The 13,600-nt window shown below is 44.5% G+C and overlaps 2 protein-coding genes across 4 annotated transcripts in view; both read right to left on the bottom strand.

The window, feature by feature from the left end:
- The window catches only part of SPIRE1 (spire type actin nucleation factor 1), a gene marked incomplete in the record, with an annotated part of 193,860 nt that extends 192,707 nt beyond the window's left edge, over positions 1 to 1,153 (bottom strand). Inside the window, 1 exon segment of the mRNA XM_034762583.1 lies at positions 389 to 1,153. Coding sequence (XP_034618474.1) covers positions 389 to 707 — 319 coding nt within the window.
- Positions 1,154 to 8,263: 7,110 nt separating this feature from the next.
- The window catches only part of CEP76 (centrosomal protein 76), a 42,075-nt gene continuing 36,738 nt past the window's right edge, over positions 8,264 to 13,600 (bottom strand). For all 3 annotated transcript variants that reach the window (XM_034762580.1, XM_034762581.1, XM_034762582.1), the window contains 2 exons: positions 10,424 to 10,641; positions 8,264 to 8,619 (listed from right to left, as the gene is read on the bottom strand). In XM_034762580.1, coding sequence (XP_034618471.1) covers positions 8,481 to 8,619; positions 10,424 to 10,641 — 357 coding nt within the window. In that variant the 3' untranslated portion in view covers positions 8,264 to 8,480. The remainder of the gene's footprint in view (positions 8,620 to 10,423; positions 10,642 to 13,600) is intronic.

The raw sequence follows: 13,600 nt of genomic DNA, 5'->3' as shown, positions 1-13,600 counted from the left end.
GATGGGGGGGAGGGAGACACCAGATTCAGTTCCCTGGGGCTGGAGGGGGGAAGCCGGGGACGTGGGGAAGGGACGGAGGCTTGAACAGCCCCAGGTCAATAGCGGTGGGAAAAGGGAAGGGCCCGGGGCTCAGACTCACCCACAGGGCTGCGGGGGTGGGTGCCGGGAGGGAGCCGAGTAGGGTAACGAGATGTCCCGATTTTATAGGGACAGTCCCTATTTTGGGTCTTTTTCTTATATAGGCTCCTATTACCTCCCACCCTCATCCCGATTTTTCACACTTGCTGTCTGGTCACCCTAGAGCCGAGCCCCTGACCCGGGGTCACTGTGAGAGGGAGGCCCGGGGTGGGAGCAGCCTGTACCCGCAGGGCGCCCCTGGCCGCCTCACCTGCTGCCGGAGGGGAAGCCCCACTGGGCAGCTCCAGAGTGACGGCTCCGTCCTTCCAGATGCGGACGTGGGAGGCCGCCTCCGCCCTGGCGGCGGGGGTCTCGCGGCGGCGGCCCCGGGCCCGCAGGGAGCCGCAGCACTGGTAGCACACGGCCCACGCCTGCTCCTCGTTGATGGGCTGGTTGTAGAGCCTCAGGATCTGCTCCAGGGAAAGCGCGTCCCGCGCCTCGTCCTCCCTGCGGCAGGAGGCGTCTCCTGCCGCCGCCTCCCGGGGCCAGTCTCCGGGCAGAGCCTCCGCCGCAGCCCCGGCGCGAGCCATCTCCGCTGCTGCCTGCCGCGCCTCAGCGCAGGGAGCTCTGGTGCCGGGCCCCGCTGCGTCCCGTCCGCGCCGGCCTCATACTCCCCCTGCTCAGCCAGCCCGCGCCGCCGGATACGCGGCGAGCACCGACCCGCAGCAGCGCCCCAGCTACTCAGCGGCAGCGCGGCCGCCCGCTCATAGCAACGCAACGGCGTCCCCTCCCCGCCAGATCTCCGCGGGGCCGCACCGCCTCCTGCCGGCCGAGAGAGGGGCCGGGGAAGCGCCGGGCCGCCGCTCAGTGACTGGGAGGAGGTGGCTGGGATGGGTTGACACGAAACCCAGATTTAGCTCCCCCCTATAGGCAGCCGAAGTCCCTTCTCGGCCATCTTCCTTGCTAAAGCTCTTGCGGCACCGTACACAGCACCTCGATGCAGGGACACGCGTGACACAGAGTTGCACATAGGAGCTCAGAGTCAGGCAGCATAAGCCACATATGGGAATTGAGAGAGACAAAGCGCTGCTCAGGCCAAAAGCAAAGAGGCGCTTCTGTGCAACCAAGGTTTTTACTCCCAACATCCAGCTGCCATAGCAACCTGCCAGCAGCGCAGGAAAAAATACTAAGGCGAGATGGATAGACGTATAATAAAACCCCCAAACACTGTGGGACTCACCTGAAAGAGGGTCTCTCTCTTTTATATGTGATCCTGAATTGATCACATTTAATATGTGCAAGCAGAATAAAATCCAGCCTAGTAATATATATATACTTGCTGCTTGAAAAGGGCCAATTTCCCAAAGGTGAAAATAATTATGACCCAACTCAGATGGAAGAACGAATTTAATTGGATAATTTTAAATGATAGTGAGGAATAATTTTAAATTACCGTAGTAGGTTCCCATAAAGCCACAATTTCAGAAATGAGGAAGAAGATTGCCATAGTTAAAATAAACTGCCTGATCTAAAAGGGAACTGAAGCCAGCTATAAAAATAAAATTATATATAACAAATTAAAGAAAGGGGAGGTCAATCATAAGAAGTATAAATCAGAAGCTAAGAATTGTAGAAAATAGATAAGGGAATGCAGGGGGCAGAAGGAGAAATCTAAGGCCAGCAGCGTTAAGGACAATAAGAAGTTTTAAAAATACCATTACAAATATCAATTACAGTTTATAAGTACCTATGTGGGGAACAAATATTTAATAATGGCACCTCAATCTAGCAGAGAAAGTATAACACAATCCAATGGCTGGAAGTTTAAACTAGACATATCCAGACTGGAAATAAGGTAATTTTTTAACAGTGAACAGTATTAACCATTAGAACAATTTACCAAGGGTCAGGGATTGGCAAACTTTGGAACACAGCCCAACAGGGAAATCCGCTGGCAGGGCGGGACCATTTGTTTACCTGCAGCATCTGCAGGTTCGGCTGATTGCAGCTCCCACTGGCCGCAGTTCGCCGTTCCAGGCCAATTGGCTGTGGGAAGTGGCATGTGCCGAGGGAAGTGCTGGTAAACAAACTGTCCTGGCTCGCCAGCGGATTTCCCGGACAGGCCGCGTTCCAAAGGTTGACGATCCCGATCAGTTGCAATCATAAGCATTGGAAGATGGATTCTGTATAGAACTTTTGTAACAAAACCCACAGCCAGGCAAAACTGTCTTGAAAGTGGAATAAAAATCTGGGACAAGTTTAGAGAGTTTCATAAACCATTTCAACACTAGGTGTCTTATGACTACATTGGAAACCAATGGGAATCAGTGCAATGCTTTCAATTAGAAAGCATGTCTATGTACCTAGAGGTCTTCCCTATAACATGCAGAAACGATGCATGAGGGGGTCAAGTGCCCCTCCTCCCAGATATCTGTTTGGCCTGCTGGTGAGGGAGGGAGAGGGACATGTGGAGGGGCGGAGGGGGGAGGCACAGCAGCAGCAGGACAGAGCCCCCTCCTGCAGGTAACTCTGGTGTGGCAGGGAAAGCATGGTGGCCCTGGCCTGGGCACAGGGCGAGGGGAATTCCTGGGCAAAGGAGACATGTGGGGTGGTCATGTGTCCTCTCCTTTAGATTGTGCCCCCCAGTATGGGAAGGCATGAATCGTCTATGGCATGGCATGAAAAACACTACACTCTAAAAAAACGATTAAACAAAGCCATGATACAGAGATCATGAGGCCTTTATGCAATAAAATGTGCAACAATGCTTTCCCTTTGCAACATCAGCAGACACTGCTATACATTTGGAACTCTAATTATTCTGCACACTAAGTTGGCAGGATTCAGTACAGAGCCATGAAAACTGAGTTGCTCTCCAAATATTAGGATGACTAGCAAACTTTGATTTTCCTAGGTCTCACATTCCAGTACACTGTAGGTGACAGTCTGTACATGTCATGTGATGTTACCATTCATGAAGGCCTCTCCTAGAGCCAACTAATGTTTGACATCCCAAATATCCTAGAAATATCCCTCTTGCAGCAGAGATTGAATTTGGTTCATCGTGGCACGAGGAGCTGGTACTTTTTTCTGGGAGAAAAATGCTCTAGAATTTAACCTTTACTTCTTTTTAAAAGTCCTAATCTTTATGATTACAATAAAAACCTTCAAGATATGAACTGCATTTAACTCAAGGTACTGATGTCTTCTCTACCGACAGTACAAAACAATATCTGTAAGTGGTATGGAACACTCCGATTCATCTTAATGGGACATTTACTACTCAATTTAAAATAGCAGCATAGATAACTATTTAATTGCTCAGTAAAGCATACAAAGAAGAGTGGCAGTTATTGTGCACATCTACACAATGTACTGGGCATCACAGGTGGGCAGGACTTGATTTGAAAACATAGACTGAAAGAACAGCCACTCCCTCTCCTTCTCTCTCTTCCCCCCACCCTCCCTGCCCTTGGCTCAATCTATTTTGCATACTTCTCCCTGTTAGAACATTAGGAGAAAGAGATGCACTCTGTAACAGGGCCGATGAGTAAGTATTATGGATGTTAGAAATAGAAAAAACTCCTTCAATCATCACCCAGCCTAAGTCACTGCCAATGCAGGATTGTTCGCTGTAGAACATGCAAGTAGCAGACTGAGTATGGAAAGTTCTTCTCATGAAAATTTAAGATATTCTCCCCCCAACTTGGGAGGCAGAACAGGCTAGTATATTGCTGATTATATGTAATTTAAATGTAAAGAAAATTTTACTTATAGTATTTGTATATTGGAAGGTTTACACAAATGTAGATTAGTGGGTATAATGTGAAGATTTCTATACTGTTACAGAGTTGCACTTTGGATTCACACACGACCTTTTCTGATCAAATTTCTCTCACTCCTATTCAGTTAGATATGAAGTTTCTCTTATGATTTACTTAAATTGTAGTTTCTTCAGGGCAGGGACTTTTTGTTATCGCTTTATACAGTGTCTAGCACAAAAGGGGCCCTGTTCAGGCCCCTATGCACTCCTTCATACAAATAATTACTCCAATGGCAAACTGGACCTCTGGTTTTCAGAGGCCTGAGCATCTGCATAAGTCACTTTCTCCTACAATTGGTCTCCTTACCTCAGTGTCTACCAACGCAAGAGTTCAATAAGGTATGTTAGAGAGCATGTTTTTAAAAATTGGAAGGAAACAAACTAAAAATTAGCTTGAGTCTTTCTTCTGTCAACAAGACTAATAGGTGGTGTTATCCATCATCATCAATTATAAATTTAGGTTTCAAGATCATAATAGAATCTACTTATATTCTGCAGTGTGGTTTTAATTCTCTCTAATCTAGCCTGTTCTCTCATGTCCTTCTTTCTGTGACATTGATTCATTCATGACTTTAATTAAAGCTTCATCTATGGGTGGGATGCTTTAAAGTATTTTTTCACATTTAAAAAAATAAGATAATAAATTTTAAATTAGAAGTTTTTATCAGAACATCTAGAAGTAAAAGTAGCCAAAATTAATTTTACATTAAGCAATAGTACTAACAAATTAATGCTGCACTGAGAGATCAATTTATACTATAAAACATCTTTAGTGTTTGAGTTATTTCTCTGCAGTTCTCTTTCCATCATTTTATTTAAAATATCTGAGGAAAAAAGTGTATGTTCTCTTTGCATCCAACATTTATGTAAACTGTTACAACTGACAAACTGCAATATTAAATTTTACAGAGTGACCTCTTCTGTATAAATTGAATACTACAGGTTTAAGAGGCCAAAAAATTTATATTCAAAAGACTTATGCCACAAGACAACAACCCCCCCATTTTCTGAATAGTTTACATTTGGCAGTATATTGTTTTTAATATAACTGTAGTGGATTTAGGTAAGTTTCTACTTTTACAGATAGACGTATATACATAATTAATTTGTTCTAATATGCAAGTATTTTAATAAAAATAATATTGGTTTAATTTAGCTATATCCACCCAGTAAAGTGACCTCAATCTTTCAAATTAAGTTAGGTAAAAATGGACAAATGCTGTGGAAATAGCACTGTCTAAAGTTTTGATCAGATTGGCTCATTGTGGGACACTGAGCAAATCAAAACCTCTTGTACCTCAGTCTCACAACTGTAAAATGTGGATAAATACTAAGCCACCTTTGTAAGGCACTTTAAGATCTTGAATGTGAGGCCAAGTCTATAACTCAATGTATAATTAAAACCTGGCTGTTGCAGGAGCCAGTACTTTGTTACTATGAGTCAGTACTTTAATAATACTTAAACAATGTCCCAAGATTGGTGTTACGTAGCATCATGCTGCTGAAGATATCTTTTGTCTGAGACATAAGTAGAGAAGTTCTAACTATTTGTTGCTATTGTATATCTCAGGGCACTTTCCAGAGTTAGGCGTGTTACCTATGGTGTCAACCACAGTTACTATTAGCAGAAGCACTTGAGCTAGAGCTCCCTTGGATTACAGAAGTTGGCAGGGAGTAAATTTTCCTCATTATATGTCCCTCTTTATCCATGGTACTCAAAGACAATCTGGGACAAGCAGCATATATAGTAAGCAGGATATTGAGTCTTACTTTATTGTGCTGCTTGCAAGATTCTCAGACTGTGGTGAACAGGCAGAGACCCTGGAGCTAATGCAGGAACAGTGAAGCAACTAACATGCAGCCAGTGCCTTCTGTGACTGAGGTAATCACTGCCAGGAAGCCAGAGATAGTGAAGGAGCAGAGTTGGGTCTGTGATGCATGGTGATGCTGAGAAATTATTTTTTAATAGACCAGGTAAATTAAATGCCCCAAAACTTCATTAACACAAGCTAAGGTTGCCCAGAGGTGTCTCATGCCATTCCAGTTGTGGAGCATGGCTAAACTTAAGCCTCTGAAAACCAGGACATACAAAGTTAAGGCACATGCCACCCTTGCAACACCTTAACTGCCCATACCCCAGCACATACATACTAGCACTCTACTCTGACATGCTACAGAACACTTTGAAAACAAAGCATGTGAGCACTACAGAACAAAGAAACCTCATCTTTGCTAAGACAAAACTTTGGTTTAGGTCAGGTGTAGCAAACAGGAGCTACCTACACCACACTATGCTCACCCAGTCTACTACATTAAAACTACTCGAGACTTCCTAAATGTTACACATACACACACACACCAATCACACTTACCAATAGAGTTCCTTATAATAATTAATGGAGATATCCCATCTCCTAGAACTGGAAGGGACCTTGAAAAGTCATTGAGTCCAGGCCCCTGCCTTTACTAGCAGGGCCAAATACTGATTTTGCCCCAGATCCCCAAGTGGCCCCCTCAAGGATTGAACTCATAACCCTGGGTGTAGCAGGCCAATGCTCAAACCACTGAGCTATCCCTCCTCCCTTACATGAAATAACTTCTACAAGTTATTTCAGAATAAGATAACAGGTGAATTTAAAAATTGAAATAGAATTTAAAATGTGGAATAAGTGTTCACACATGGAGCTATTCAGAAATCATTATTCCTGAACAATTTCATTAGTAGACAAGCCGTAAGCCCTAGAGGCTACTGCCATATTTGCCACCAGATTGCAGACAATTCCCTTGGAAGATGATATCCTTGTGCACCTCCACTGACACAATCTACAAAATTCAATGCTGAAAGGAAGCATACTTGATCTCTTTAAGTAAACAAGCACTTTGTATCAGTCACAGCTCTGACAAGCTGCTCCAACGAATCCCTCCAACATTCAATACAGCTACTCTTAAAACAGTTAATGCAGCTAGAATGTGTGCAGATAAATGCTGGGAATTCAAATATGTGGAACACAACACAGTGGAACATTCTCTTTATCTCTCCTCAGATCTATTTATTGTAGATTCATAGAGTTAGAGACCACAATAAACCAAAAGATTGTTTAATCTGACCTGTATAACACACACCGGAGCATTTCACCCACTTATTCCTGTTTTGAGCCTAATAACTTGTGAATGACTAAAGCATCTTCCAACAAGGCAGCCACAATCTTGATCTGAAGACATCATAGAATATCAGGGTTCAGAAGGTCATCTAGTCCAACCCCCTGCTCAAAGCAGGACTAATCCCCAGACAGATTTTTGCCCCAGATCGCTAAATGGCCCCCTCAAGAACTGAACTCACAACCCTGGATTTAGCAGGTCAATGCTCAAACCACTGAGCTATCCCTCACAAGATAGAGAAGCCACCTCCCTTACTGAACCATTCCCAATGGCTACCACCAGCACCAGGAGTTTGGGGGAGAGAGAGAGAGAGTTAAGTATGCACTGTGGGGGGTGGTATGTATCTTAACTTTGTGTTTCTTGGTTTTCAGAGGGGTTAATTTATCACTCTCCACATTCTAGAAGGGCATGAGGCACCAACTCTGCATTAATGAAGTTTCTGGGCATTTAATAAAATATGGAGACTATTTCATCGCCATTGCAACAACCACTGATGTTGACACCTCAGCCCTTGCTACATCTCACACACTCCAGTACTGGTAACCTCCTTGACCTCAAGAAAGAGGACAGAATGCCATTTGACCAAAAGACCTAAATGCAGGATCCAGTGGAGACGGGACTAGGAAGTAGGTTAACACAGGTTGTGGAAGGATTTAGCTAGTGAAGGACAGCTCTGACAAAAATGAGAGACAGTGACAGGAACTCTAAGTGCCTGTATCCTGGTGTTAAAGAACCTCAAAAGGAAGAATTTAGGACTTTTTCTAACTAATCAGGAAGCTAGCAAATGAGATATCCTAGGACTCTATCCTGTGATTGCTTCCTAAGTGGGTCAAAAGATGCCTAGACCAGTATGTAATTGAGACAGGGATAAAAGTGTATCCCCTCCTAACAGAGTGACTATTAACATATTGGTGAAAATCAGAAACCAAAAAAAAAAAAAGGGGGTGACAAAATGAAAGGGTCCCCCAAGAATAAGCAAAGAAAACACCAGTGGACTTGAGTATATAGGAAAGTACAGAAAGGATGCTTACTTTTGATGAATCCTTCCACAATTTGGAACTGTGAAAAAGAAGTAGATATTTGCATACATGTTTTAATGCATGCAGATCTTTACCACTAAAAATGTAAATAAAGCAACTTTTATTAAAATAAAAATATACACTTTATATAAATACACTCATTACAGTATATACAAGTATTTTTGCCTTAATTTTGTTTTAAATACACACATTAAAAATATTCACAACCATCATCAGAGTGGTGTTTACCCAAAGTGAAACATTAAATGTTGTAATTAATATGATTTTTAATAATAATTTTCCTTTGTAGTAACACTTATGTACACTGTTTCAAGGCTCTAAGAAGTATACGTGATTTTTTTTTAAAGTACAGAGCGGTATTTACAAGCAAACATGATCCAAACAGCACACGCAGATTCAGGATATGTAAACACTCGCACACGAACTGCAAGCCGCACTTGGTCTCCCCTACAACAGATTATTTCTTCACAGAAAGGAGACCTATTTGGCACAAAGGAAACATGAATAATATGGTTTAAATATTGCAATTAGTTATGAGTGACTAAATCACTAATAAAGTTTTAATTAAAAAAAAAATTGTACAAGTATTAGTCATGATTGAAGTGACAGACATATTTCCAGGACATCACTATGCCAGGAATCTGGCTTTTTGATGCTATGACAGAGTAACATCATTACTCTATTAGTAGGGCCCTACCAATTTCACAGCTGTGAGAAATCAGCCCTCCCCCATGAAATCTGATCTCCCCTGCTGCTGTGAGCCTGGGACTCCTAGCCACTCTGGGGAGGAACAGGACTTGTCCTTCTCCTGCCTGGCTGCTCTTGGTGAGGTGATCAGATCCACCTCCAGAGGCAGCACAGAAATGAGGGTGGTATACTCTCACTTCTGCGCTGCAGCAGCCCGGGAGCTGGGCTCCAGGCTTCTGTCCCCTTCCCTCCCATAGTTCTTGCCGCAGCTCTGGGCGCTGAGCTCCTGGCATCCCCTTCCTCCCCCCAACAGCTCCTGCTGGGCTGGGGGCTTCTGCTCCCAGCGGCTGCAGCCGGGGCAAATCGGGCTTGGGGACTCCCCGGCCCCTGCTCCAGCCCAGGCTTGGGGCAGCCTGGGCTGGGGACTTCTGCTTCCTGTTGCTCCAGCCTGGGCTCAGGGCACCCCTGCCACTCCAGCTTGGGCTCAGGGCTTCCACACCGCCATCCCCTGCCAGCCAGGGCAACCCAGGCTTGGGGCTTCGGCACCTTCCCCCTGCTGGAGTGGCTCAGGGCAGCCCAGGCTCAAGGCTTCAGCCCCACAGCTGCAGCTGGGGCTCAGGGCTCCTGCCGGGGCTCAGGGTGACCCATTTGGGGCTTCTACCTTAGGGCTTCTTCTGGGGTTGGGACGCTCATTTTTCCAGGGTTCCCTGCCTTAATCTGTCACTGGCCTGGACTAGCTCCTAGGAGCATGGGGGAGATCCTACCCACCTCCCCTTCCCAGAACCACCTCTAACTGCAGGAAGCTCGGAGGCTACTGGCTAGGCAGCACAGAAGTGAGGGTGGCAATCTTGGAAACCCCCTCTACAATAACTTTGCAATCCCCCCACGATCCCATTTTGGGTCAGGACCCCCACGGTTACAGCACCATGAAATTTTAGATATAAACATCTGAAATTGTGAAATTGACCAATTTTAAAACCCTCTGTCCATGAAATTGACCAGAATGGACCCTGAATTTGGTAGGTCCCTATCTATTAGTATTGAAAAGTCAATAACCTGAATGAAACCAAGCACGGGCCTCTTCTGTATATCACCTCACTAAACACTTCCAACAACAAGATGCTGGGTTATAAATTGCTTACTGTCCTTAAGCGAGTTTTCAATCCATGGGGCAGTGATCATAGGAAAAATAATTTGAATTTGCTTGATAATATGAAGTGTCTCAAGTGTTTTAATAAATCTAACTGTATTACAGCCTTGACCTCTCAGCTAATACTGCCAATAATTCTACTGATTGTAGTTACTGTGATATTAACAGTTGTCCATTAGATACTGGGCTGAAACAAATCACTTATTTCACATAGGCTACTAAATAGTTACTACCAATCTGAACCAGATTTAGATTAGTGACCTAGATGGGAAAAGCGCTGTTCCCCATTTCCAGTTCATTATGCCATTCTGATTTCTAGCTAAATCCCTTATGCGTAAAAGAAGATAATATAATTTAGAATTATTTCAGCTTCATCAATTATGAAAACTCACAACCTATTACATGTTTATAAAACCTAATACTACTAGATTTACATCTTAATCTTACCGAAGGCACGTAGAAAATGCTCTCCTTGCATTTCTGTAAACAAAATGGATGGGGAATCCTTTAAATGTGTGACCATCAGGTACTGCTCTCCTTATAGCATCTTGAAACTCTTCATTTCCTGCAGAGATGCTTGTTGTACGTTCAAGCTCATAGGCTGCCAAGGCTGGTGACAAGAGATAGGATAGCTGGTCATCCCAAACAGTAGTAAGGCCTAGATCCTGTAGGATGAATCATAGAGCAGAGTACAGTACAGAATTATTGGTCTCAAGGCAGTAAAAAAAAAAAAAGTTTAAACATATGATAGATTAAAACACCTCTATTACATATGTGTGCTGAGATCACAGCCTATCATGCTGACCAATATTGTCTCATTGTTTCCTTATACTCCTGTCAGTATCCATCTGCTATCTCTTGTTTTATACTTAAATTGTAAGCTCTTTGGGGCAGGGTCTTTTTGTTCTGTGTTTGTACAGAATCAAGTGCAATCTGGTCCTGCTCCATGACTAGGGCTCCTAGGCCCTACAATATTACAAATAATAAATAAATAATAAATCTTTCATTAATCAGTCAATGTTGGAAATGAAAAGTGAAAAAGGTCAGTACTGCCTACCAACTACTATTACAAAAACATGCCTTTGGCAGGAATTACACTGATACACAGAAGATTTAGTTCAGGATGAGCTGCAAGTGGGATAACTTTGTACTCAAAGGGAAAGCTGTTTTAGAGGCAATGATGGGAGGGCTATAGTTTTTGTGGTTCTACAGCAATTATGAGACATGAATCCATGGCAACAACTGACTTAAAATGTTGTACGTTCTGTTTTTTCCTAGCTCTGAACTGTGAATTAGCAAAAATTAAAGTAAAGTCCGAGTACAAGAAAAAAGAAAAGCAGCCTAGAAATAAATACAAAATGACCTAATTACAAAGTAATTTTTGCATCAAGCCAAGAGCCACTTTATTAGTATGTGTGTAAAAAAAGAGCAAGGCAAATCCCAAAGCGAGATTCACTTACAAATAATATTTCTACTGTCCCACTAAAAATAATTTCCAAAGGGAATGGACTACATAACCTTACTTTAAAAAAAAATACATAAATTGAAAAAATTCAGTATTGTGCATGATCTTTATTTGCTCTATATAATGTAGTCCTTCCTATCGGTTACACCAAAGTCAGAAGATTCAATCTGAATCTTAGGCATTTGCTACAGCCTATAGACTCCCTGGGAAAGTCTAGCTTTTTCCCAGTGCAGTTTTGGACATATGGGAACCTGAATTTGAGAAACAAGATGCTGAAAGCAGCAAGAGATACTGACCAGTTTGCTTATAGCCACTGTGGAAGAAATAGTTACTTGCTGTAACTGTGGTTCTTTGCGATCTGATTCAGATGTGTATTCCACTTAGGTGCATAAGTGTCTAGCACTCTGGAGCCAGAGAATTTTGCCTAGCAGTACCAGTAGAGGGTCGGTGCTTAAGCCTTGTGGGTATAGCTCCTCCCCTGAGGCAGAATCGCCCCAACCCCCTCAGATCCTTTGCACCAAATGCCCAGAGATTAGACTCTGATGCAGAGAACACAAAGGGTGGTCATGGAAAACACATCTGCAACACATCTCGAAGAAAAGACAGTTACCTGTTCCATAACTGGTGTTCTTTGAGATGTGTTGCTCATGTCCATTCCATATTAGTGTGTGTGCTCGCCACATGCGCCATTGCTGGAAGTTTTTCCTTCAGTGGTATCTGTAGGGGATCGGCTCTGGTGATCTCTGGAGTGGAGTGAACATGCTGTGATATAAGGGGCACCGCCAGCTCCCCCCATCCTCAGTTCCTCATTGCTGGAAACTCTGACAGTTGGGGACAGGGCGGGTCATGGAATGGACATGAGCAACACGTCTCGAAAAACACCAGTTACGGAACAGGTAACTGTCTTTTCTTCTTCAAGTGCTTGCTCACGTCCATTCCATATCAGGTGACTCCCAAGCAGTACCAATGGAGGCAGGTATGAGTTCATGGACGTGTACATTGCAATACAGCTCTGCCGAACCCAGTGTCATCTGTTGGAGTTGAGATCTGGAATGGCCTTTGACCAGCCAGTCGTCGAGAAACGGGTATATTTGAATACCCCGAGGCAAGCTGCTACCACCGACATGCACTTAGTAAACACACGAAGGGCTGTTGCTAGGCCAAAAGGGAGGGCCGCAAACAGGTAGTGGTCCAATCCCACCATGAAGCGTCTGTGTCCTTGGAAGATCACTGTATGAAAGTACGCGTCCTTCAAGTCGAGGGCAGCATACCAGTCTCTCGGATCCAGGGAGGGGATAATGGAGGCCAGGGAGACCATGCAGAACTTCAACGTCTTTAGGTATTTGCTGAGGTCTCGCAGGTCCACAATGGGTCTTAGACCGTCTTTGGCCGGGACTAGAACCGCTTGTTCCTGTACTCGCGAGGAACTCCCTCCACTGCTCCCAGCTGCATCAGGCCCCTCACCTCCTGTGTGAGGAGACTTTTGTGAGAAGGGTTCCTGAAGAGGGACAGGGGATAAGAGAGGGGGTAGAAAGAAACTGGAGGGTATAGCCCTGGGCCACTGGGTTGAGGACCCAGCAGTCCAAGGTTATCGCAGTCCATGCAGGGAGGAAAAAAGAAAGGCGGCTGGAGAAACATAGGGAGGATGGATCTGGGATACAGTCTGGTAGGTCGCCCTTGGGTGCACCCTCAAAACGCCCGTTTGCCACCCTGCCTGTTGTGGGCAGTGCCCGACTGGGTAGAGGGAGGTTGGTGGCTCTGGCGGCGTTTGAAGTCTCTGCTCTTCTTATTGACCCTGTGGGCTGTTGCGGCTTGAACCGCTAATGGGCCAGACCCGAGACATAGAGCCCTAGGGTTTTCAATGTAGTACAGGAGTCCTTCAACCTGTGTAATTTATTGTCTGTTTGTTCAGCAAACAGTGTTTGGCCATCGAAGGGAAGGTCCTGTATCGACTGTTGGGCCTCTGTCGACGAGCCTGAGAGAAGGAGCCAGGACACCGTCCGCATGGAGATGGCAGAGGCTATGGTGCATGCCGCGGAGTCCAGTATGTCTGAGGCTGCTTGCAGGGCTGCTCTGACTGCAGCCTTGCCCTCGAGGATTGTCCAGAACTCCTTCCTGGAGTTCAGAAAGCAAATCCTCAAACTTGGCCACATATTGAA

This window comes from Trachemys scripta, chromosome 2, assembly GCF_013100865.1.
Source record: "Trachemys scripta elegans isolate TJP31775 chromosome 2, CAS_Tse_1.0, whole genome shotgun sequence".
Taxonomy (NCBI): domain Eukaryota; kingdom Metazoa; phylum Chordata; order Testudines; family Emydidae; genus Trachemys; species Trachemys scripta.
Note: the sequence above shows the minus strand (reverse complement) of the source record. Positions and strands in the feature narration are given on the sequence as shown.